This window comes from Colias croceus, chromosome Z, assembly GCF_905220415.1.
Source record: "Colias croceus chromosome Z, ilColCroc2.1".
In the NCBI taxonomy this organism is placed as follows: domain Eukaryota; kingdom Metazoa; phylum Arthropoda; class Insecta; order Lepidoptera; family Pieridae; genus Colias; species Colias croceus.
Window position 1 is genome coordinate 13,201,452 of NC_059568.1, and position 27,962 is coordinate 13,229,413.

General features: G+C 35.5%; 1 protein-coding gene across 1 annotated transcript; it reads right to left on the reverse strand.

Moving 5' to 3' along the window:
- On the reverse strand, positions 1 to 27,845 carry LOC123705461 (membrane-bound transcription factor site-1 protease). Its single transcript, XM_045654239.1, has 20 exons — positions 27,455 to 27,845; positions 26,822 to 27,001; positions 25,501 to 25,593; positions 25,240 to 25,336; positions 24,476 to 24,696; positions 23,639 to 23,779; positions 23,250 to 23,408; positions 22,490 to 22,577; positions 20,091 to 20,272; positions 19,451 to 19,615; positions 18,922 to 19,071; positions 18,540 to 18,622; positions 9,076 to 9,281; positions 8,061 to 8,259; positions 7,922 to 7,985; positions 7,694 to 7,834; positions 7,169 to 7,303; positions 6,726 to 6,900; positions 4,934 to 5,119; positions 1 to 2,249 (listed from the first exon to the last, which is right to left on the reverse strand). The coding sequence occupies exons 1-20, from the start codon at positions 27,686 to 27,688 to the stop codon at positions 2,032 to 2,034; spliced, it is 3,117 nt and encodes a 1,038-aa protein (XP_045510195.1). The 5' UTR covers positions 27,689 to 27,845; the 3' UTR covers positions 1 to 2,031.
- Positions 27,846 to 27,962: the final 117 nt, after the last annotated feature.

Consider the following 27,962-nt stretch of genomic DNA (forward strand, 5'->3'; position numbering starts at 1 on the left):
TTTTAGCGAGTTACAATGTATCAAACAGTACACTATTATTCAAGTTTATAGAACATAATGATAATATAAAATACCCGTTGGAAATTATAGAAACGATTCAATTGACCCCATAAGTGTTGAAGTGAAATTCATTAGTCCTAACGATAATTCGCACAAAATTGTTATGCGAGAACAATCTTAGAAAATTTTAATACAGTCTTTACAATAAACACATGCGTATTTAATTGACATAATTTTAGTAACTATAATACAATGTATAATAACCCATTGAGCCCCCAGTGGCCCGATCGGTCCACGACACAATAGATTTTCTATTGTGTCTGTGATTACGGGGGCTGAGTTAATAATAAATATTAGGTATACTTATAAATAATAAGACCTACTACATCAATATCATATTAAGTTGCCAGTCTCATAAATAGCCCCGCGTAGTTATTTCTTCGTATTTTGTAAGCAAGTGACACACACAAACTTCGATAAACCAATGGAATAATAAATAGATAAACACCAAAGAATTTAAACTACAATACCTATTATATCAACATATCAATTCCGATCCTAAAGTAAACTTACTTCGGGTCGGTCGGTCACAAGGGTCTTACTTCTAAAATATGTCTTCAAACCAATGTTCGACATATTTTAGAAGTTAGTGTATTACTAATCTAATTGCCGTGTTTCCTATGTGATGTCAGGATATATATTTTATTGTAAAAAATAAATATAAAACTGGATATAATTCCGGATAATGGAAGCAATAATTAACTAAACGAAAATTAGAGCAAGAAAGGGACAGTAAGTCTTTTATTTGCCAGGATTCACCATTCAACCCAGGCAATACTCATATCTCTTTTAAGTTTAACTTTACACTTTTATCTTTTTATGAATCCCACAAGGGATTCCAAAATAAGTACAAGGTTCATAGTAAATATTTTGTAATCTGTGGTACAATTTTCTATTTAACGAAACTTCATATACGGCCTATTAATGAGAAGACATTTATCTCACAGAATTAATAATTAACATCCCAATCTTTTAACGGACTACTGGGTTACGTATTTTATTTTATCTGGAGGACCTAAATATTTTTTAGGTTCCCACCAGAATTGGCCCTAAACTGGTCTGGTATTACCACTAAATTTTACTAAGGAAGATTTTATAGGAGTCAGTAAATAAAGTGATCGCAGGTCGGAGGTAAGTTTAGAACGAGTCACTATTTTATAGCTGTATGCGGTGTTGTCATAGTGGTTAGAGACTTCTTAATAATTTCACACATTTTCAAGCTATATGTTCAATAAAAGTCTTCTTATTTTTTATACATACATTATATTATTAGTATAGACACTTCAATATTCTTGGTATATAATATATTCGCTTACTAAAATAATGTCTCGTAATAGTAAACATCGAATTTTGTCTTCAAAAATTTGGCTACTTAAGGTAATTTACTTAAACATACTAAAGTTTTACTCAAATATATCATTCAACATTGGTATATTTCAAAATTTACGAAACTGTATACTGGACACATTGTTTTACATAAACGACACCGAATTATAATGTTATACAAATATATTTTAAACCATTTACTAGACCGTCTAATATTGTATCAAGTACGCACATCACATCTTACACTATCATTAATAAAATTTCATACAGTATCAACAGATAAATGTGCGCCATTTAGAATTCACCTCAGTAACAATACACCATTCACGTCCACAATAAATATTCAAATAGCTTAACAAAAATGCGTTTACTTCGTTCACTTATCCCGTCTCAGTCAGCCGATTTACCACATTCTAACAACGTACCAAGAGAATTAATAAATACTTTTCTAAATTTCTTTCCTTCCTATATTGTCCTCGAATACACTGTACAGTTTATAAACCACAGCCACAACACTCATTTGTATTTTTTGCACTCCGCATACCGTTCCACATAGTACCGGCGCTAGTCGGTTTTTCGCAAATATCACCAATACTTGTTGCATTTCATGCGGTAGAAGATGGAGAGTCTCCATTTAAGCCGGTTTCAGGTGGCCAGCGAGATGAGTTTGCGTCTCTTCATCTTGCGGCCGTATCGTTTCCAGAAGACGACGATGCAGTAGATGATGGCGACGATGGCGAGCACGGTGAGGGCCTTGGAGCTGAAGCTGGAGCCCTCGTGGTCGGGCCCGTGCGGCTTGGGGGCCACGCCCGCGCCGCGCCACGCGCGGGGCGCCGGCTCCGTGCCTTCCGTCTCTGGGGCACCTGGGGGATTGAACAATAAATTGTGAATGGATGGATTTAAATAAATGAAGCAGATTTTAAGTTGAAGTGATATTTTGGCTTGTCGTCGTTTCAGCCGTGGGACGTCCACTGCTGGACAAAGGCCTCCCTCAGGGTTTTCCACCACGACCGGTCACCGGCGGCCTGCATCCAGCGTAGTTGTCCCGGACCAACACAGTTATACAAATAGTCCCTAGGTCGGTTGTTCGTATCTCGGTACGAGTGTCTGTATAACCGATGACGTGTAATCCGCCTTCAAAGCGACGTGCAGGTCTATTTCTCAAATCCTCTTAAATGTATAAATTATCGATAGTGCGCGGGTCGGTGGGGTGGTGGCGCGACTCTCGCCCCTACTGCGCACACGATACGTACCTGTGGAGGAAGGAAGGTGGAATTCCTCCATCGAAAAAGGGAGGATCCTCGACCAGTCTACTCGACTGGCCGGCCGTGAAGGCCCCTATGGATGATGTCGGAAAGTTGTATATATAGCTCTGTAGCGAAACATTTCGCTTGCGCGATTCAGAGCGAGGTGTCGCTACAGGACTCCCCTCCGAGACCGGAGGTCGTAGTACGAATTGCCTTGCCAGTGCCAGGTATGTTCCAGTGAGTCGGAACAGGAAGCCGCTAGTTCACGGTGAGTCGGAACTGAGTGCGGTGATGCTGCGTGTAATGCTCCAGTGAGTCGGAGTGTGCAGTGAGGATGGCTGTGGAGCTGCCCAAGCATGCGCGATCGCACATGGTAGTGGACAGTACTCCATTTGAAGCCGAGTGCGCTGGCTGGCGGGCGGTGATCGTAGGCGGGGAAGGGATAGGTGAGCATGGACATTATGAATGGACAGAAGGAGTTGTGAACTGTCAGGGGTCACCACTGTGGAGGAAGGAAGGTGGAATTCCTCCATCGAAAAAGGGAGGATCCTCGACCAGTCTACTCGACTGGCCGGCCGTGAAGGCCCCTATGGATGATGTCGGAAAGTTGTATATATAGCTCTGTAGCGAAACATTTCGCTTGCGCGATTCAGAGCGAGGTGTCGCTACAGTACCAAGAAGCTTATATCCTCTAATACACTGGAGATTGCACTATGACCATTAACTTGAAACAAGAAACTATGACATTCAATGACGTCAGTCATGTTATTTGTCTCTTTCTGTCGAGTGACCACGCTGGTTTGTAAATTTAGGATTTTTCAAAATAGAAAAAACTAAAAATCATGGTCTATAAATAATAACGACATATATTTTTAACAGTATTTATATTATAATATTATGGTCATACTTTATAGGTAGGTACATACAATTTTAATTGGTATAGAATGATAGTTATAAATAACTTTTGGCTACAAAGCTTGGATATGAACCGATATATAGCATTAACATCCTTTGTAAATAGAGGAAAGTTGTGTTTTGCATCAGATGCTGTTTACCAAATTGTTAGCTACTCAGATCTTCTTTTTAAACGCGTTGCTTCGACGGGTCAATTTCAAGCCAGAATCATCAAAGAAAAACTGTTTATAGCAGCCTTGCACAAATTTCAGCTAACTTTACAAAGTTTATTTTTCAAAAGGTATTTTTTTCTGGGTCGTAATCCTCAGTAACCTTGATGGGCACATATATTTCTTTTTATTTTACTTTTTGGAAAGCTGAAATACCTAAAACAAAAAATATGAGGTAAGTTAAAAAAGTATAAATTTCAATGTAACACATGTGAGTGCAATACCGATGTCGAGTGTCGTTTCATTACTAGTAAAAATCTTGAAAATGGTGTTCTAAATTTCATCATAATATTGTTATTACAATATATTCTCTTCACTATCCATAAAAACTCGTCATCATGGTTACCTTACTTGTTAATTTTGTTTATTGAAAACTTGTTGAAAAATGATAAAGTATTAGGAAAATAACAAATTTAACATGACTGCTTTCTAAAATGATGCAAAATTTTACAATTTTTGCCATTGAAATGATTCTAAACAGGTAAATGCAGGAGTATTGAGGAATATTGTAAATAACGTAAATATACACTTGCCTGTGAAATTCTATGCCAGAATTTGGTGTCCAAACACTTCTGCAATTTTTCACAATGCAATACATTATTTATATTCGGAAAATATTTATTAAATACGCAACAATATTAACTTAAATATTCGAAGCGACGCAATTTTTTTGACACTTATGCCATATTGTCAAAGTGAGAGTTGCTACAATTTTATTATGGTAACTACCCATAATCAGGGAGTATCGCTTTTTAATAATTGGTTCAGATACTTAGTTTATTTAGCATAAATAATAATTGTCTCATCCAACAATGCTTCTGAATGACGTTGGCAATTTATCAACAAACTCATGTACAAAAACTAACCTTTTGCACAGAATATTACAGCATACATAGTAGCCTTGGGAAAACTTCGTATTAACAGTGGCAATACCAAGTTAGGTGTGAAAGTGATAAAAAACATGAACTGGGCAATATTTTCTTGTTACACGTCAATGTTCATACCGAAATCTCCAGTGTATTAGATATAAGCTTCTTGTACAGTACCGATAGTGTGCGGGTCGGTGGGGTGGTGGCGCGACTCTCGCCCCTACTGCGCACACGATACGTACCGATAGTGCGCGGGTCGGTGGGGTGGTGGCGCGACTCTCGCCCCTACTGCGCACACGATACGTACCGATAGTGCGCGGGTCGGTGGGGTGGTGGCGCGGGGCCAGCGTGCGCGCGGCGGGCGGCGCGTGCACCGGCGCGGCGGCCAGCGCGGGGTGCGCCGCGCACTCGGGCAGCGGCCGCGCTGCGCCGTCCGCGGACAGCACGCGCGAGTACGCGTGCAGCCGACCGCCTTCAGAGCGCCGCGGGAGTTCTGGATAGTAAAATAAATAAATTAAACAATTTTCACACGCGGCATGCTCTGAACCTTAGATTATGGATTGGTCTCCGCGCGCGCTACGACTAGATACCGCTCCACCTAAAAACAATAGCTCCGTGAGTGCGGCAACTCAGTTCTGTAGTGTGTGTAAGGCAATTTGTAAGCACGCTAGTGTGTGTGAAGAATTGTAACCATTGTGTGTAATTGTGCCAGCTACATAAATTTTACCCCATAAATGGGAAATGGGCTATCTTGGAAAGAAGTTTGAAAAATATTTTTATTTAATTTTGGCCTTGCCGGGAATCGAACCCATTCGAACATGCGACTCAAATCCACTTGCGATGCCACTATACTATCACAAAGGTTTTTTAAAAGTAAAAAAGCGGTAATAAAAAAAATAACATATATATATGAGTCAGTTACTTAAACAAGGTTAAACAGAAATAAATTATTGTTATTATCATTTTTTTATAATATGCATTAGTAATAGTATTGAAAAAAAAAACATTATGAATAAAATAAGTTCAAATTAAAAGTGTGTTTTTGGGATATGCAGTACGGCAACACTAAATGGCGTCGTATTTTCGTAAACAACATTTTCAAAGTACAGGTGAAATATCGAATAATACGATTATTCCTGATGGTACGTGATCCCAGGGTCTTTCTTATTTTTTGTTGTATTTTTTTAATACAGTTTTATGGCACAAACAGGCATTTTACTTCAGGTTTTGTCCAAAATCTTTAGAAACTATCGGTACGCCCTCTCCACACAATGCTTGTGACACGACTGGCATGCGACTGGCTCGGGTACGCCGATTTCGGCGTACTTTTAGTTGCCGCATTTTTCGAGTACGCCGGCGGTATCTAGTCGTAGCGCGAGCGCGGAGACCAATCCTTAATCTAAGCTCTGAACGCATACTAAGCTTTCGCTTGTGTTATGGAAACCAAATGACTGATAAACATACAAATCATAGAAATCTAAATAACAAGACACTAGAAGTCGTAAGCACGCGTAACCTTGTCGCCACTCAGGTGACTTCCAAGCCACCAGTGCGTTCGTCGCTATTCAGTTGCTCTCGAGACGTGCGTGTGTAAACATAGTGTGTTTCATCATTTCCCATTGCGGAAATCCATCCTGCTATACTAATAAAGGCATTTCATCGGTAATAATTTTTTTTTAGAATTAAAGAAAAACCAGCGTAGTTCCCGTTCCTGTGGGATTTCCGGAATAAAAAGTAGCCTACTATCTTATTCTGGGTCTTCAGCAACCAACATACTTTATGTTATTGTAATCGGTACAGTTGTATTTGCATGGGAATGTAACAAACATCCATCTATCCATCCTCACAAATTTTCGCATTTATAATATTAGTAGGACAAAAAAAAGTTTTAAAAATTAAATAAATGGCGAGATAAAAGTATACTATAATGATGCCAAATAGTAAATATTTTTATCACAATACGCAAACTATTTTTATCTTTTCTAAATAGGTACATGTATCAAATATTTTATTATAAATAAAGATTTTAAGATCAACAAAACAAGAAACATTCGTGAAAAAATGAATTGAAACATTGATAAAACGGATTTTTCTCTTACCCGAGGGTATAATATGAACGTCTCGATGCTGTCTCGACGCCGCAGCATCTTGCAGTGAGGAGGGAATATGCCCTCCGAGGGCGTATTGTAAGGCAGCTAGTAGCAGCCAGTGGCAAGGACGGGCTGACCCGCTCTCGAGGCAAGAGGAGTCGCCGTATACTACTAGTCGACCCGCCTGTTGGTAAAAAATGTAAATATATTACTCGTGATCGTGGCACTAATATTAGAGGAGTGGTATAAAACCGAATCGCTTCAGCTCTTCTATAAAGCTGAACAGCACTCGATGAACTGAACTAAAATGAAGGTATCTTTATTTAAAGATTGGTCCTGAACGTGATTGGCCCACAAAATTATAAAGTGTTTAGAGGTGACGTACGTTATCCATACCAAAATATATTTCCATATAAACATTAACAAAATAAGATAACATTAACGTGACCTACTTTTGGTATTTTATCCATAGTATCATTATTGTAGTCTTTAGTTTCACCGTCCGTTTGCAACAGGCCCAAGATCGGCACATCCACCGTCGGCACATTGGACCCTGTGTGCCCACTCGCCTTGCCTCCCGACATTATCTGGGGATAATAATGTACTATAAAAAATTAAGTTAAACATGATACCTATAAAATAGTTAAATACAATCATAGGATTATTGATAGACCAAGAAAATCAACATAATACACATTTCCCTTTTTGTTTTAAAGGTGGAATTACATTCCAACACTATGTCTTAAAAAATTGTAAATAAATCCATTTACCGAAACAATTACCATCAACATCATAATTACCATCACTACCAGCATTCTATAAGGACTCATGACCTCGGTAAAGTTCGAATATATACGCATGTAAACGCGTAGTTCTTCGTATGCTCGGCCAATTTGTACTAAGATAACCTATCAAAACCGTTCCCAAACATAATTTCCTACATCATCATCATGATCATTCTCATCACCACTGCTCACCTGTTGCCCCTGGTCCACGAGTCTCGCGTTCACCAATACGCCATGTTCAGGGAAGCTATGTATGTGCGTGCCACTTGCGTAGTACATTGCATGCCCGCCCAGTTTAAAAGTGCCTTCAAACACGCGATCTCCTAGTGCCACCTGATTACAAAAGAAACAACAAGTTGGTAAGATTTTTAATGTAAATTTATTGTACTTTGAAATCAAGTAAACATATAAGGAATTTACCTGGAAAACACTCAGTAAGTCGTTTAAAGCTGGTACATTTGATCCACCAGTTTCAGGAATCCACCTAACAAAAAAAATTACATGTACTTCGTCTAACAGACTATAATTTTAAATAAAGAAAAAAAAAATGTTTCCTCACCATTGCCGCGTGTTCTCATCATAAAACTTAACGTGTCGTAGTAAAGACGCATTGTACCAATCGGCAAACACGATAAGAGATAGTCCCGTATCCACAGCCTTTTTAAGAGCGGCCATTTCTTCAGGGAAATACTCGTCTTCAGGGTCCACTAGTAGGAGAGCGCCATACAGTGATGTGTTGATGCAAGTTAGAGGTGAACCTGGGAAACGGCAAAGAAATTGTTCTTAATTATGTATATGGATAAACTGGAAGGGTTAAAAATATATAAAAACTCAAATAACATCGGGAGTTTTGATTAAATATTGCATTTTCAGCTGCAGATTTAACTAATAACCTTACTGAAACATATCTGAAGGATGTTTTCCTTTTCTTTATCATTAAATCAGACTGGTATAGCTGGATCGATCGATCTCTGTATTGGACCAAGTCACCTATCGTATTGACGTATCGTATTTAGTTTGCGTCATGGATTGACTTTAGCAAAAGCAAATTACCGAAGTCCCATAGCTGACCTTGGCGGCTACCATAACGACTTAAAGCAGTATAATTTCCAATGTCATTCTTCCGAAGAACGCTCTCCTGCACTTTGTACCTGATCTTCCGTAGCCGTTCTAAACTTTCCACAGCACCCACCCATCATCATCATCAGCCCATATAAGTTCCCACTGCTGGGACACGGGCCTCCTATGAGGGTACAGTCCATAATCCACCACGCTGGCCAAGTGCGGGTTGGCGGATGACACATGTCGTCGAACTTTTTAATTCTTCGACTTGTCGGTTTCCTCACGATGTTTTCCTTCACCGTTCGAGCAGTGGTGATGTTACAACATGCGCAGATAAATTGAAAAATCAATTTATTTCCTGCGCGCTCGCCTGGTCTCGAACCACGGACTTATCGATTCGAAGTCTAAGGTCTCACCACTGAGCCACCACTGCTATTCAGCACCCACCCATCGACTTCCTATTCGAGCTACAAAAACTTCCAACTTACTAGAGCTATACAAGAAGCACTCACCCATTACTTCCACATAATATCCGTGTTCCCGCAACCGTCGGTACATGTCGCGGAAGTTTGTATGTATGTGGTCCGCGTGCCAGTCGAGCGGGTCGTGCTTGGCGCGCAGGTCGTCGCGCGGGAAGTACCCGCCCGGGTAGCGCAGGCTGTGGAACTGGTCCCAGAGGAGACGGCGAGACCGTACCGGGACGGGGATTATACGCGCGCTGGAGGTATATCGACTTGTTATGGGTCATTATACAAAAATGGGGTAACTCAATGTCACCAGCCAATTTATACAAAGTCTTATTATATTTTAATCAAATAACAATCTATTTTAAAACAATAAAGCGTCCTTTATTTGGTCACTCACTTTCACTTCTTTATTTAAAATACAAATTGATAAAAAAACAAAATTAATACTTAAATAATCAGTACTTTGGCATGTCACAACTCCGAAAACCAACAATCAAGTGGCTATTTTATAAACATTAACATTGATTAGAGAAAACTTACTAACTCAGGACAATCTTTGATATACATAGTATTATATAGTATAACTTTCATAACGAAATGTTTAACATTTTATTTAAAAAATAAAAATAAACTTTGTCATCGTTTTTATTGGTCAGTCCGTTGTGTGTTTTTTAAATTTGAAATTCTCGCTAAATATCACCAAGTCGAGGTCAAATCCCTGTCTAAATATTAATGTTGGTAATGAAGTTACTTGTGCATCCCATATTTTGATGGTCATCATAACTGTACCAGCGCTAGGGTTGTGTTTGTCCTCTAAATTCGTGCTGCGCCAGTCAACATTTCAGTCCTATGGTGAGTCGTTATTTTATTGTTAAACTGATTTTTATTTTCATTCATACATGGTTAAGTATGATTTGTAAAAATATAGTTTGTTTATATAAGAAATAAGGCAAAAAAACATAATTTGTGATTATAATCTCATATTAAGTCCCTTTTTATCAATCCGCTGGCATCAGTCCTATGTCAGATATCGCGCCAGTGGACTGACGCGACCCCATAGTACTGATGATTCTATCGTTTTTGAGAACTTTTATCTTGATTGCTATTGATATAAGCATTTCTATTTGATATTTCAGTTTAAAACATCATGCGCCACGCTAAAAGAAACTGAATTTGACTAGGGAAGAAACATTTAAAAAAGAGTAGCAAAGAAAAGAGCTATTGAAACAAACTACTAATAATCTTATTTAAAAGATCTTATTTTATTTTAATTATTGATTTTGATGCTTTCAGGGCATAGCTTGTTATATGTATTTATTAGATAAATACGTAAACGTATAATATTGTGAAGTAAAATTACCTCAAAATAACATAAAAGTTAATTATTTTAATAACATTATAAAAATGTCAAAAGGCTCTTATGAAAACTCAGATGAGACTTTCATTCAAGCCTTTGGTTAAAAACCCTGAACCATTTTATGAAAATTAGTACTTTTAACATAAATAATGTTAGATTTTTAGGGCTCCGAACCTCAAAAGGAAAAAACAGAACCCTTATAGGATCACTTTGTTGTTCGTTTGTCTGTTAACACGTTTTTTTGAAGCGCGTGGAGGTATCAATTTGAAATTTATATTGAATACTCAACATTAAGAACCCTTGGGGCTGTAAAAAAATTAAACTTATAACGAAACGCAATTAAAAGATACCTACATCCGTTAATACTGCAAATTTCCGCAAATTTAAATATTCGCAAGGGAATAAAAAAATACACAGGATGCTTGTCGTGTATACAGTCTTAAAATATGGTAAAAAGCAACGTCTTATAACACAGATAAAGAAAAATTGCTAAAAGTGTAAATTTTAAGTTACAAACATAATAAAAATAGGTTTGTTAGGAGTCCAACTCGCACTTGGCCGTTTTTTTTGTTTCTATTGTTTGTGAATTACTTAAAATATTAAGTAAAACCATGGACGAATATAATCTAAAAGGACTGATAATGGTCATACTAGAGATCGTACCCCGTAATTTCAGACTATTACTAGATGGCGCTCTGATTTGAGCTTATTATTTAATTTGCAGCTTTAAAAACACCACTAGTGACCAATTTTAGAACTATGGAAACAGCAAACTATCGATTTTCAATTATTACATCTAGAGGGCGTTGTTTTAAAAACTCCGGTGTTTTTGAATTATTTTAGTTTTTAGTTATGAGCGTTCATGCTCCTCACAGGGCTTAGTGCAGAATTACGAATTAGAATTATTAATTTTTTCAAGCGTTGAAATAGTTTTGCTGAAATCATCATATCTGCTGTTTATAAATGTGATACTGTCTTTTAAACTAATAATTTCTTACTTTATACAATTTAAATCTGACGAAATCCTATTCATAATTGATGATTCCAGTGAGCGCCGCAGCTTTTCCATCTCTTCGGATATAATCTCTCGAATAGAGTCAGCTGATAATGCATTATTATTCACAGCGATAGGGGATTTAAAAGAAGATGTGCCACCTCTACGTGTTGTAATGTTATCAGGACTTCGTTGTAACAATTGAGCGCATGAGCGTACTGGGGTATTTTCAGTATTCAGAGATCTTGACTGATGAGTGGAACATTCAGGGCAAAACGATTTTTTTTTAAATTCGCTTGTCAATTGTTTCTTTTTGTCAGTTGCGAACAAACATGCAATATGATAATTTCGTTTACAATGAGGGCAAGATAAAATCCCAGCGCTGCCTTCTGTTGTAGCTTTGCAACAGGCAAACTTCATAATGATTGGAAAATTTAAGTAATTAAGAAAAAAAAATATAGTAACATATTTCTGATAATATAACCCCTGTCAGGATCGATCTTCCTACTAACTGTTCTAAGGCCAGTTCACTTTGTACAGAGCTACGAGTGTCTTGTAATTTCCAATGAAATTATGTTTCTTATTGTATCTGGTAAATCGTCACGATAGATGACAATGTTAATTTGTAACTTTTGTTTTTAATATACCGTCAACCACTTTTATACTTTTACGCAAAAAGTTTCCAATGTTAATTTTAATAATAAATCGTGATGTATAACGCGTATTCGTCCACAAATCAGATTGTTTTTGATTACTTAAGCACCACTAATAAAAACTTCCAACAAGATATACTATTTCAATTAAATTTGAATTTAATTTGTAACCCGCTTGATCAAACACGTACGCTTCACACTGACGTAAGCGACTGACTGTGTTGGTGTTATCAAGTTTGGGTCGCTGGCTAAGACATGCTGGACATTTCCAAGAAGACTTCTTTTCAGGTAACATGGCATAAAATCTCTTATCGTTGGTTCCAGCGCACTGCAAGTCATACGCTAAAGAACATAGGGAGCATCTAAGGAAGTGAGTACCTTTAATAAGGTTTCGACACCCACTACAAACATTCGACATAGTGATCAGAGTAGTGTATATATATATTCTTTATTTTCTGTTAAAAAAAATGTCTATATCTTTTTTCTTCTTAATTATTCCCTTGTAAACAGTATTACATATTTATATGAGCAAAAAATACGGGAAAAGAAAAAAAAATCTAGATGTACGGCGATGATTTGAACCAGCGTCCATCAGTTTATAAGCACGAGACTGTGTCAATACAGCTACAGACACTTATACGTCTTACGTTGAAATTTATGCTCTAATTGTTCGAGTAATTCTTAGATAAAAACAGTTCATAGCAGCGTGGTCCGTGAAAAAATAGGCGGTTCATCCTAAGGAGCGCTGGGGCAGTGAACTCTCATAAATAATAATTATTATAATAAAGTTGTGCTCATTCATTTAACAATTAATATATCTTTAATTTAAAATTAAATTTATCGTATACCTAAACTCCAATACGAATATCAAATGCCTAAATACGGAATCCAATAAAAGTGAAAGAGAAATTTTGCGACAGTCCTGCGGAGGTCCTGCGCGAAACCGCGATGTTGCCGCATCGCATGACAGCAGCAATTGCGCGCGACAAGCGCGCGACGTTGCCAGTTGCCACTCCTATATTATAAACAAACAATAAAAATACGCTCGCGAAAGCAAATTCGGGGATTTTCTAATTATTAATTGATAATCATTGAATTCGTTTTGAAATAGCCTGTACTTTATAATTTTTAGTGTTTAAATAGACATTTATAATGTGGTGCTCATTTTTTTTTGTTATGAATTTACTACGCTACTGTATTTTCTTTGTTTTAGTTCAATAATTGAACACCCATACAATTTTGTCACGAGCCGCCTCTTGCCTTTATAATATTTGACGTTTTATATTTTACGTTATAGTTTACGTTTTTTGCGTATTATATTTTACGTCAAGATACTATTTGGCACATTGATTTTTTTTAGAAGCGACATCTAGTTGAGACAAGAACCATTCAATTATAAAAAAATGCCAAATGATACTGCGAGTGACATCTATCGACTAAATTGGGAACTGAGAAACGAATTACGCTGTTTACTATGGCTATGATAAGTCCTCTAGATATTTATTGGGTCCATGGTAAAACTAAGTCAAAGTAGTAAGTTAAGTAAGAGAGTAAGAATATTCACGTTGCGTTAAATGTCAGAAGGCTGTTTTGAAAATTGAGACATTGTTTTTTCCCAGTATCACAATATACTATCAATTATCATTTTTAAATGTAACTAAGTGATTTAATACTTAAAAGACATGTGCCATTATTAAAACTGAGAGATTTGTAGTAATTTTCATTGAACTTCTTTAAGAATATTACAAAATTGTGTTTTTTATCAGTACTATGTTAGCCTTGTCAGTCCCCTGGAGGCCAAATCCAGAAAATTTAAAATATCTCACAATCTACTTAAAAAAGTGGCTGGCCCGATTTGGAACAATATATTCATTAGATTAGCTATCACATACACCCTAATTTGTAATAATCTGATATAAAAAATATAGTAAACAAAATATCCTTAAAAGTTACCCCATTTTTGTATAATCACCCTTATGTACAATCTATTACATACTAGCTGTTCCCCGCGGTTTCACCCGCATTGCTCCGCTCCTGTTGGTCTTAGCGTGATGATATATAGCCTATAGCCTTCCTCGATAAATGGGCTATCTAACACCGAAAGAATTTTTCAAATCGGCCCCGTAGTTCCTGAGATTAGCGCGTTCAAACAAACAAACAAACAAACAAACAAACTCTTCAGCTTTATAATATTATTAGTATAGTTAATAAATCTCTAGAAGGGTCAATTCTGTACATTGAAAATATTGAAAAAATAAATAGCAGGGGGTGTAACTGGATCGATACCAAACCCAAATATGTGATTAAAATTTTTTTGTGTCTGTCTGTCTGCCTGTATATGCTGACATCACTTGAAAACTAACGGTTCGATTTTGATGAAACTTGGTATAATTATACTTTATTATCCTGAGCATAAAATAGGATACTTTTTATCCTGGCAAAATACGTGGAAAAAAAAATCTTAATTTTTCAGTTTTATCCATAGACGTTGTTCTTTAGAACCGCGAACACACGTTGCGTTACCCGCAGTGGATTCTTTTTTTTTTATAAGATGTCATTGTCAGAGTTGCTCAAAATGGAGAAATAAACCATCCACGCGAAGGCGGACATCCGCGCGGACGGAGTCGCGGGCGGAAGCTAGTAATAAATAATAATTTGAAACACGCCTTTTAATAACTAGCTATAACTAGCGATGGTTCTTCTCTGGGTGAATTCAAGTCTGTTTTATTATAAGTTTACTAATTTTTTTTTTAATATGTTCCAAAGAACACATGACCTCATACTGCAATAAGACATTCGTATTCAATGTCAAGCAAAAATTGCCGACATTGTCGTTAAAACAATGTAAATGCTGACAACATTGTTATTTATAATTACATTTTTGAAAATAAAATGACCAATTTTAGTCAAAATTTATACTCTACTGATAATAAATGAAGATCTTTCACCTTGATGAGAAAAATTAACATTTTTAAGGAAAAACTCATGAAATGTTTTTATGAAGACCTTAAAATGAGATCTAATTATTCCATTTACAATATCACAAAATTCTCCATAGATTATAAGATGTTTAATGACCAAATATCCCTAGACTTAGTTGATGGGTGTATTTTTGGTAAAATAACTTAGTAGTATAAAATAACTTTGTAAGTAGTATCTTCTGGTGGTGGTAATATCTATTCCCATTTGTTTGTACGACAAATTTAGTGAAAACACTACTGCATATACATTATACATATACTATGTATATATATAGCGTGTCGACGCGTTGCGGTTTTACATGCGCCATAAGGATTTCACAACAAAATTGCATAACCGCTTGAAATGTGCGCTTTTGGATTGGCCAAACTATTTTTAATATATTGATAATATAACAGTTTCATGATTGATAACTAATCTAGACATGGAATAAATGCTGCGCCAAAGCCAAAATTATAAGTGATAGAGTTTACATTACGATATGGGGATTAACATCTTCTTATCATAAGATGTAAAGACAAGATCTCCTTATCATAAGATGAAGATAAAGATAAAGATTGTGGAATAGTAGAGATGATGTTTCGTCAGTGATGTAAACAAATAGTAGTGGTTATCAGTGCCGTCTTTACCATAGGGGCACAGGGGGCCAGTGCCCAGGGCCCCCCATCGTCAGGGGGCCCCCCTGGAGGAGATGTAGGACTGACAATTTTTCTCACATAAATCTCAAAATATTTTATTAAAAAGCAATACAGCTTTTTATTGCCAGAACGTCAGATCATTTTCAGATTTATTCGAATCAAAACATCTATGTTATTACAAGGTTATTACATGGAATAATTCGAGTGATTCGAACACCATTATAATTAACTTATCAGACATTTACTCGAATTATTTATTTACTTATTAACGTAATATAATATATTTTTACTTGAATTATTTTGAGATTTATGAAAATTACTAACAAGTCTAAGTTTACAGAATAGCATACAAGGGCGTTGTGACAAAACTTTAATCTCTGGGCCTCTAGACAAGTGGCAGAAACGCTAGAGAATAGAATCCACTATTGATACTAATTGATATAAGCTTATGACGTTTTGCTAATGTTTCGGTCACACTACCGAGGACGACGACGACCACGACCAAAATTCCCATCCAGTCGAAATTTGGTGAAATTATTAAAAACACAATCTATACTTAATATAATAAAGCTGAAGAGTTTGTTTTTTTGTTTGAACGCGCTAATCTCGGGAACTACTGGTCCGATTTGAAAAATTATTTCGGTGCTAAATAGCCCACTTCTTTGGCAAGATTATAAGATACCAAAATCGTTGAATTACTCCATGACGTTACGGTATTGTTATGATGCGACCTTGAAATTTTACTCTCAACGCGCCTAAAGAAGTTTCACTTCAAAAATATATTAAAATTTCCCGACCTTCTGTTACTACGAAAAATTTTTTTCCTAAAAGTCAACAGATATAGGTTTTTCGTGATTTTTACCGAAACGGTAAGTTTTATCATATAACCACTTTTACCCAAATTGTAGATCATAAAATTATCTATACTAAAGAATCAATACATTATTTTCCTAAGATGTAGCTTCCTACCATTTTCTAAGATATAACGATTTATAAACTCATCCCATCCTTATAATATGCACACGTTTCTTAAATCACTTCACACCTAAATGATTTTATGATAAAACTTATCGTTTCAGTATAAATCGCGAAATCACCTATTTTTTTATTTATTTATAACCTGGAATATGTTTTTTAATTCACGTACCGGAATGACAGTTAATTTTGAATTTTATTTTTAGTAATCCTTATTCCTTTGAACAATTTTACTAATTTTCTGCTGGATATGAAATTTTGTAGTTTTGAAGGTCCTAGAATTTAGTGAACTCTGTTCACACCGGACCATTTCTATACGAATAGATGACAAGCGTTTTGACTTTTGCCATTTGCCTAGGCTTTGAATAAATTATGTTAATAACGCACGCAATAATTTTGATCAATATGAAACGGCTACGAAAGAAAAAATCCAGATGCAAATTAAAAAGATAAATTTGAAAAAGAGAAAGTTATAAATTTATAAAAAATATAAAAAATTCGATCACGAGGCGGGACTCGAACCCGCATCCTTCGCGCCATTCCGGGGCGGATGCTTGACCAACTCAGCCACTCGTGACCCGCCGGAGCAACCGAATTTATTCTATTCCTTCAGTTTTATGTGTCTTAAGGGACACACCGCACGCCATCTATTGAGATGATTTAACAACCATCTCAACCAATATGAAGCACTTTTCAGTGAATACAATATTGTAAAGATGGAACACGACCTTTTTTGTTGAATTTATATTTTATTTATAAAGCATTTGACTGCCATAAAACCTAAAATATAAATTCAAAGAGAAAGGTAATTTGAAAAAGTAATTCTTAAAATATTTCTTAATTAAATTTAATTAAAGTCAACTTTGGAGCGCCATTACAGCAGCAGCGTTTCAAATGAATTATATAAAAAAAAATAAGGAAAAAAAGTTTCCTCAAAAGACCATATTATAATACAAGATTGGTCATAAGTAACTTTTTTGTAAAATGTATAAAAAAATGGAGCAAAAATTTTACATAGAAATTTTCTTTAAGTTTTCTTATTACTTTAAGTTTCAATTTAGGGCAAAAACATATATAATTGTGGGAAAAAATTTGCGTACCTAGTTTGATTTCTTTATATTTCAAAGGGGCCCCCAATTCTTGTGTGCCCAAGGGCCCCGGCATAGTCTAAGACGGCCCTGGTGGTTATCATATGTCCTGATAAATTTTCTATGTAAAATAAATCGCCAAACATGTTGCTAAGCGCAATTATCTTGAGAAGAGCTGAACCGATTTCGTTAATTATTTTCTTATAATATTCCTTGACATACATACTAATATTATAAATGCGAAAGTAACTTTGTCTGTCTGTCTATTACTCAATCACGCCTTAACTACTGAACCAATTTGCATGAAATTTTGTATAGAGATATTTTGATACCCGAGAAAGGACATAGGCTACTTTTTACCCCGGGAAATAGGATAGGTTTTATCCCGGAAATCCTACAGGAACGGGTTTTACTTTGAAAACGCGGGCGAAGCCGCGGGCGGAAAGCTAGTATAAAATAAATCTCCAAACATGTTGCTAAAGCGCAATTATCTTCAGAAGAGCTGAACCGATTTCGTTAATTCTTTTCTTATAATCCTTGACATACGAGAATGGGAACAGTTTTACTTGTTTAAAATAAACTATCCTTCGTCATAAGTATGAAGTGTCTCATTTGAATGAAAACGATATGATTATATGATATACTAGCTGCGCTTCGCGGTTTCACCTGTTGGTCTTAGCGTAATAATATAGATAGCCTTCCTCGATAATTGGGCTATCTAACAACGAAAGAATTTTTAAAATCGGACCAGTAGTTCCTGAGCTGAGCGCGTTCAAACAAACAAACTCTTCAGCTTTTTAATATTAGTATACATTATAGACATACCGTATAGGTAGCATTAGTGTTGTGTTCCTCGTCTTTTGGCGGAACGTCTCGTCAAAGCTCTCAACAGTTATGTTGACATGCCCCTATAAAAAAAGAAAATATTTATTGCTATCTTATGTTTTACCAAAATTTCTGAACTTACAAATAGATATAGAAATAATATTCTTATTTCATATTTTTTTGTATTTCAAGATTTTCACCATCCACAGTAATTTAGGACGCGTACTATGGTATTAGAACTAGCCTTTTAGTATTGTGTATCATGTAGAATACATTAAGTATTTTTGGTATTTGATATATTGGTGTAATTCACAGTTTTCTTATACAAATAGTACCTATAACCAACAGATAATTATCCTCTCATTTTACAATCATAACATACCTCAACAACACCATCAAAATCGGCGCCGCTCTCCAGCACATTAAATCTCAGTGCGAGCCAACCAGAGTAAGGCCATATTATATCAATGTAGTCCACAGACACTGAGAGCATTGGTCCATTTGGCAAATGGGGATGCCAGCTAACTTGTGTCTGAAAAAAAGTACATAATTACATTGATTACTAGCTTTCCACCCGCGGCATCGCCCGCGCAGTCAAAGAAAACCCCACATAGTTCCCGTTCCCGTGGGATTACCGGGATAAAACCTATCCTATGTCCCGGGGTAAAAAGTAGCCTATGTCCTTTCTCGGGTAAAAAAAATATCTCTATACCAAATTTCATGAACTTTGGTTCAGTAGTTAAGGCGTGATTGATTAACAGACAGGCAGAGTTACTTTCGTATTTATAATATTAGTATATTCACTAAGTATAATCATATATCTTTTTAGAAATTGCAGAAATTTTATGAACTGATTCATCCAAAGAGGTACCAAAATATGGATGTGCTATCTATTACTATATGCCACATACCACATCCCCAGCGACTCCGAGTCCGTTTATTATCGTAACATTCGCTATGGTTGGTTGAGCGCTATAGTACAACGGTTGGGTACAATATGGCCACATGTATTGGCACTCTGTGAGATCTATGTATGGTGGGCTTAGACTTGCTTGTGGTACGTACTCTCTGAGGAACTGAAAATAAAAGATATTTAGTGTAAAAAAGAACGAAGATTCCAATAAAATTATGTAATAAAAACCAAATTGTGTTGTTCATATTAACAGATATTAATTTGGAAGAGTTATTACGATCTATAGACAGAAATTAAAGAAATGAAAAATTTTAACTTTTTTATAATATGAAGTGTGTAGACTCAACAAGAATAATAATTTAAGATAATAATATGATGTTTTTTTAAACCCAAATAGGAAGTACTCTTGGGATAATTTAAATTTTAAAGTTATGGGGATTTACGAATATTATTTTATTTTGTGGGAAGTTGTCAGTCAGATTACAAAATTCTCAGCAAACATGATGTCTAATTTTATGTTTCGTACTTTCTTTCTTCTTATATTTTGTGTTTTCTTCTTGTGTGTGTACCTTTTTCTAGAATTAAATGTTTTTTCTTTCTTCTTTCTTTCTTTTAAAAGACACCCCAAGTTTACATACCTGGTAAGCGCTAATAAGGTCCAATTTCCCGTGTCCCTGTTCGAACATGTTCGGCCCTTGCAACCGTCTGGCCGTTATACATAGGGCCTGTTTCACGGACGCGGGTGTTAAATTCTGCCGCGGGACGCCGCTCGCTAGCAACGCTATAGCACCGGCCACTACGGGAGATGCTACTGATGTTCCTGCGAAATAGAGGGAATAGTTAAAAAAAGAGCGTGCCGAATACACGAGTCAGAAGTGAAACTTCAAAGTTAGCAAAGTCGTCGTCGTACTCCATGAAGTGACGGTATTGCCATGGCACGACCTTGAAAATTTAGCACCTAAAGAAGTTTCACTTCCACAGTTTAAAGTTTTAAAGAAATTTTTGTATTGTCACCAATTCTAAATTTAGTAAAACTTGATTTTGACTAGAAACTAAAGGAATCGGTTACTTACATACAAACATAAGTAGAAGATAAAGCGTGTTAAAAAAAGGAAAAACGTTTAAGAAAAGATGTAAATATATATTTTTGGGATCACCAAAGGTGGTTCTGTGTTTATGATGTAAAATGACGCTACTTCAGTCACGGCTGTCGTCGAAGCGTCGGCGGCAGCACTCAAAACGTCGACGGCTGCCGTCGACAGGTGGCGACGCTTGCAGTTTAACGTTAACGGCATTCGGTTTTGCGTGCTATTAATGCAATAATATTAACTGCTGCTGTCGACGTGCCGACGACTGCTGTCGACATGTGGCGATGGCTGAAGTAGCCTATGCCGTTCACAACTTGCCGTTCGTGTGTTAGTACTCTTATTATCACAAGTCATGAGTTTCCGCATATTGACAAAAATACTTTTACAGCAATTAGATGCTTTAAGTGTTAATTGTTCTACACTCAAATAATGGCAAATTGCTTTATGGTGTGTGGGATAAGATAAAATTTATTATATTAAAATTTTCTGTGTGTAAAAATGTTGTTTTCTATCTAGAAGGAGATTAATTAAAAGAAATTAATTTGAATTATGCCTTTAATAAAAAAACACAATTAAGAGATTTCATATTTAAAGTAATTATGAGTTTAGATTTTTCTTGTCTTTTTATTGTTGTGTTTTTAGTACGCATAATTAAAATATATTTTAGTTTTAAAATAGCATGATTTGAGGAAAAAAATGATTATATAAAAACGTGTTATCATCCATTATTGAGTTTTGTTTACCTTAATTAAAAATAGCTATGATTCATTGCTTGTCGCTTATTATTAATTATCACGCTTTTATTAGCTTCATAAATTTATCCTATTATTATGATAAGGATCGCCAGGATCAGCTTAAACGATAATAATATGTGTGTATGAAACAGACTCCTTTCGACTCGATTTTGACCAATTTTGACCCACTTAAAACTGTCGGATGTAGCTAAAATTTTGTACTCTTATCAAGGTCGGGTGAAAATACAATAATATCATAACAACTAAAAAGTAAAAAATAATTCCTAATCTAGGAATCAAGCAATAACCAATACATAGTATATTTGTGAAAAAAGCGTGGGGTGTCATGAAAGCGTGTTTTATAGTTTTTCAAACTATATTTATTTTCAGTTTAAAATCTTGTAAACGTCGTAATCTATCAATGTAACAGATTGATAAGATAATATTGGAAGATTTTAAAAAGATATCATTTTATAAAGTCGCCCCTAGGCGGTAACGCAGCATGACATGCGTAACGTGGCGTCATGCAGGAATGGTAGTTTAATTAAATGATTAAAATGAATGACATGCAAACTACGTACTGATTGATGTACTTTTTTATTTTCTCAAACAACAAATACAATTTCAAAAGAAGACTGATCATTGTATTATTATTATCATCCCGACGTTACGCACACTTTGCAGCGAGCGTGGTCATGGGGAGACAGAGAACTGATCACATACTTGCCCTTAAACCTCTGTGAAACAAATGTATGCAGCATCAATTCCTTATCCTTACTCCAATAGGGACACGGGACTTCAAAAAAAAGATAGACTGACATGCAGAGTGATAATTTAGATCGGCTCCTTTCATGCAAGAACTTAGTGTATTCATGCACTATAATCAGCCCAGACGGGATATAAAAATGAACGATTGCATTTTTTTGGTGAATCATGCAGCATGAACATTCACGTCAATGCATGACAAGCTTGCTTTACCGTCTAGAGACCATATAAGAAATACGCCTATCTTGGATAGTTTTGTAACATGGCCATGTGGGGTTGTCATTTTAATGACGGTCTGTACGATAAGAATTCTTGAAATTAGGGGAATTACAAGACCAATATAGAAAGGCCGAATACTGACAAAAAACAAAATTCTATGAATAGTTGATAAGTTGATAAGCGATGAATGGAAATATGTATATATATTACACATATAAATGACAATCATACCACTTAGAGATCGACATCCACCGTTCACACTGGAGCCCCTTACTCCACTGCCATACGTTACTATGTCCGGTTTCATTCGCCCATAACCCTGGAAATAAATAAATATAAGCATTTTTTTGTGAAGTCCCATGTCCAATAGTGGGTTAAAGTGCAGATTCATTATACATCTGTATGACGTATAACTGATCGATTTTCTTTAGGGACAAGTAGGTGATCAGCCTTCCGTGTCCTGCCAGACCGAGATACAACCCCCCCTCGGTTCTACGCTCACGCGTCAACCACAGTACGAAGGCGGTTATATTAGCTTAAAAAATAATGAAATAATTATTTATAGCAAAAACATAACCGAAAGGTGATTTTAATAGTAGAACCTGGTTGTTCTACTACCATTTAAACCACTTAATTTAAATACCAGCAACTTTCTATTTATAAAATAATAAGCAAAATCAGTAATATTGTTTATGGTCAGTATTATTATCAATTTTGGTTGTAGAGTTAAATCGTTACAAACAATTTTTTTATCAAGATATGTAACACAATCAAAATTTGATATAAAATAATAACAATTAGTCATTAATGCAAGTAATGATTGATATGCCTACATCTATTAGTTTAGCTGGTATAATTTTATATAGAAACGTTCTTAAAAATATTAAACTTCACGATCCGATCATTGAAATTCAAGCAAAGTAAGCGCATTACACCAACTCTGGATACATTTATAACCATATACTATTAATCACACAATTCCTTAACTCACATGAGGCAGTTCCCAGGTAGTCATGCCCCTGGAGGAGAACTTTGCGATCCGATCATCGAACCCAATCCCACCCACTCCGATGACGTCCATCTGGTCTGCTGGGTTGTTGAGCGTCCCGTAGAGGGGACCGTCGTTACCAATGGCTGATACCATTATAACCTGAATAAATCAATATAATTATTGAAAACTCACTTTGCATTTATGCGGACAAAACTATGGGAAAAGCCTCGAAGTAAAGAGAAAAACAAATAAAACTATAAAGCGAATCTTGAAGCTCTTCGGCTTATAAAATGCAAAGTTTAAGATTTACTTAATTTAATATGGTAAAATAAGCTACTGGACATATTATGTATGTATTCAACTGCACTTTTAGAAGAAATATACTTTACCTTATTTGCGGTAAGTTCCCACACTTTATCTACAAACGGATGGTCCATAAAGTCAGGCCCTCCGATGCTTAAATTAAGTACATCTATCTTTTTCATTATAGCGTAGTTAAACGCGTCCAAAAACCAAGATGTGTACGACACCTGAAAATATGCATTAATAAAATATTTAACAGTCAATTTTTTTATATAAATATAATATTTAAATATCAATGTATATCTTAGTTCTCCCTGACCAAGCTTGTTGCAAAGTGCACAGTAAACATTCCACCTTGGACGTAATCAAGCCGGCCAGGAACGTCTCGTGTCCATTCGCAACACTCACTCATATAAAAACCCACCCCATTGTCCGCGAAAAAGTGTATATATATATTATTTTTAATCAACTTCAAAAAAAGGAGGAGGTTATCAATTCGGCCGGTATGTTTTTTTTTTTTTATGTATGTACACCGATTACTCCAAGGTTTCTGAACCGATTTACGTGATTCTTTTTTTGTTCGATGCGGGATGGTGTCGAATTGGTCCCATAAAAATTTTATTCGGATAGGCCCAGGTAGTTTTTATTTTATGAGCATTTTCGTCTGTATTTGTAAATGTTGCCAGTGCAAGTTTGAAGTCGGTTGCTTTTAACGCAGTTATCACTTGTTATAGACACAATTCTTTTGCTATTATCGGTAAACACCCTAAATACATATTATGCAGTTCCGAGTCCGGCGCGAAGCCCAAACAGTCCGCTTTAGACGCGATCACGCCGGCCACAAATGTCTCGAGTCCGTGCGCGTCGTCCAGCATCTCCTTACAATCTTAAGAACTTCACGACTCTTATTCCTTTAATCTCACCTGATTATCAGTAAAGACCCTAAATATATGCAGCTCAGCGTCCGGCGCGAAGCCCAAACAGTCCGCCTTGGACGCAATCACGCCGGCCACAAATGTCCCGTGTCCAAGCGCGTCGTCCAGTGTCTTCTCGCCCGTCCAATCCGTTCGTTCCCGGATACGACCAAAATGCGGGTGGTTGCGAGACAGACCCGTATCGAAGACCGCAACTTTAATACCTTCGCCTGGAAAACAAAGCCAAAAAAAAAAAAAGATAATAATTATATGTATATGTTGTCTTGAAAATATAGATTTGATACGCTTTAATAGCAAACCATGAGCAACCCTTTTAATTACGTGTTAAAGTTTTATACCTCACATCAAATAAACAAATTATAATTATTTGGGACCGTTACATTTACAATCTATTTGTATATGAATAGTTGGCAGCGCCACAACGTAAACAATACATATGAATATGTTATTTTTCTCAGAAAACAATGCAGTAACATTGAAAAGTGTGAACATATTAATTTATAATTGATTAGGTATACTTTGTTTGTTCACAATCAATTTAAATGGTTTTATATCTACATATGAAATATGAATACCATATCGTAAAAAATACTAACAATATTTAAATTACATTTAATTTCTTACACTTGAAATAACCTTTATTGACAAACAAATTAATATAATTTTATTTGACTCAATACATAAAGGCAAATTTTCACCAATTGAGTCGTATTAGTAAATTAATATTTAAATGATTTTCTGACATTCAATACCTGTTACTCCAAGGGACCATAGTACATCAGCTTTCAGAACTGATGTGATTTGACGGGGTACAGTTCTTAACAGCTTGCGAGATGAATATCCATCACTCTAAAACACAAATTATAATTTTAATTTTCTTTATTTAATAGGTACAAAGAAGTTTGTATGCTTATTTTGTACAAGCTCTAGTTAGATAATCTTCACATATTACAGTAACATAATTAGAATTAATTCAGCAAGCTATGAAAAAGGAATGCAAACATTATTCTTACATCTTTAGTTTTTCTAGAGGAATGTAAAGAGCGCGAGCGATGCCGGTGGTTCCTCCAGCCGCCGTACAGGCAACCAGGATTGTCACAGTCATCCTACAAATATAATAAACATGCAGATTGGTTACAAACACAACATTTGACCAAACATTTGTTTAAAATCGACACAAAAAACACACACATCAGAGTAAGGTGGCATTAATAAAATATTTTAACAAAAAAAATTAATTAAGATTTGGCTAATTAGATACATTTGAACATGCCAATATCAGAGAGCTTAAAGTCTTTCTATATCTCTCTGCTTATATTACAATTCACTGAATAATGCAGAATAGTATATAATATTTATTAGTATACATATACATATTGTATTTGCTTTTGCCCATGGGTTAGTTGGCAGCTGTGAACAGGCAGACGCACTTAATTTTAAAACTTTTGTTAAAATACTTTATAACATAGTAATCCATACTAATATTATAAATGCGAAAGTAACTCTGTCTGTTACTTAATCACGCCTTAACTACTGAACCAATTTGCATGAAATTACGTATAGAGATATACTAATATTATAAATGCGAAAGTAACTCTGTCTGTCTGTCTGTCTGTTACTTAATCACGCCTTAACTACTGAACCAATTTGCATGAAATTACGTATAGAGATATACTAATATTATAAATGCGAAAGTAACTCTGTCTGTCTGTCTGTCTGTTACTTAATCACGCCTTAACTACTGAACCAATTTGCATGAAATTACGTATAGAGATATTTTGATACCCGAGAAAGGACATAGGATAGGTTTTATCCTGGAAATCCAACGGGAACGGGAACTATGCGGGTTTTTCTTTGACTGTGCGGGCGATGCCGCGGGTGGAAAGCTAGTTCATAATATTTGTTTAAAGACTTCATAGTATATGTATAACCTTTATGGATGTTTATTACTAAAATACTTTAAGCACAAACTTTAACTACACAACATTTATAAATGAAAATAAACTCATAATACTCATTTAGGAACACACATTGACACTAAGTTCAATTTAATCAAACTTCACCATAAAATGGAGCAAACAAAATAAGGGAGATAACAGCATCCCGTACCGGTAAACATAACATCATATAGATAATATGCAAATATTACTAACTCTTAACCCAATATATCCTTCAATAAAGATAACACAGTAAAACTTAATTTTAGGACTAAAGTAACAATGATAATAAAAATAGTTGGATTATTAATTTCCAATAAAGTCTCATCATTAAACACAAAAAACATGTGTTCATGACTCTCTGAATAATTTTAGTTTATTTTAAATATTTATATACCTCTTTAATATATTTTATAGTACGCTGCACTTGTCGTTGAGCTGTGACTCTCCGAACAGCAGGGTGGTCCTTGAGGGCATCAAGAGCAACCCTTCCATGGTCATTTAGTACAACCACCTCAAAGTCACTAGGATATTCCTTAGCCGCATTCTCACGTTGCTGTACTGTCCAATTTGTTATCTAAAACAAATTTATTGAACAATACTCTCTACAATTCTAATTTAGAATATGCTTATGTCAAACAATATTGAATCAATGTAATTTATATGAAAATTTATGATAATTCGCAGATAGCTGTATTCAATAAAGAAATCGCAGTGCTCTCACTTATACATACATTTAGCTGAATAAACAGCTACTCTTGTTACAGATATATACTATCTACATTCTACTTAAAGACTTTGTAACTCATATCCTGCTTTCGCTTTGCTCAAAAATGTTGTATTCTTTTTTAACTTAGCATGGGCAACAGATTGAAGACGCACGAATCAATGTACTTGCAAGTGTAAATATATGATTTTGTCATGTATAATATATATAGATACATATAAATATCTACAGATACATCAGCCGCCAACAATACAATGACTAAAATAATACAAGTTGTTAACACACATTGTACCATGTACTTACTCCAGCATTTCTTAATGCCGCAGCTACGTAGTTTTCCCGCGATGTTTTTGTGTAATATCCATTGAAAGTTATTATGTGCTCACTCCGAACTACATCCGTTGAAAACTCATATTCCACACGTTCATCGGTAGTTGAATTACATAAAACATTTCCATCGTGTTTTTCTGCTTTGATAAATAATGTTGAAGAGATACATCCTACTAAAAACAAATACATAAAATGGGTCAAACCCATGTCTAATAACTTCTAACCATAACACATTGCTCATTGGTGCAAACTATGAAATTTATGAGTCGTTTTTTGTATTTTTGTTTGTGAAAAGCATTTTACAGTAACACATTTCTCATTATTACAATGGAAGCTTAGCACAAAAATCGCAAAGCGGACGAAAGCCGTCGAAAGATTGAAGACATAAAATTATTGTTGTAACTGTCACTGTCAGCTGTCTGCTGTCGAGTGTCGACTGTTAGGTCGACTGACATAACCAAAGACTATAGTATTTAGTTTA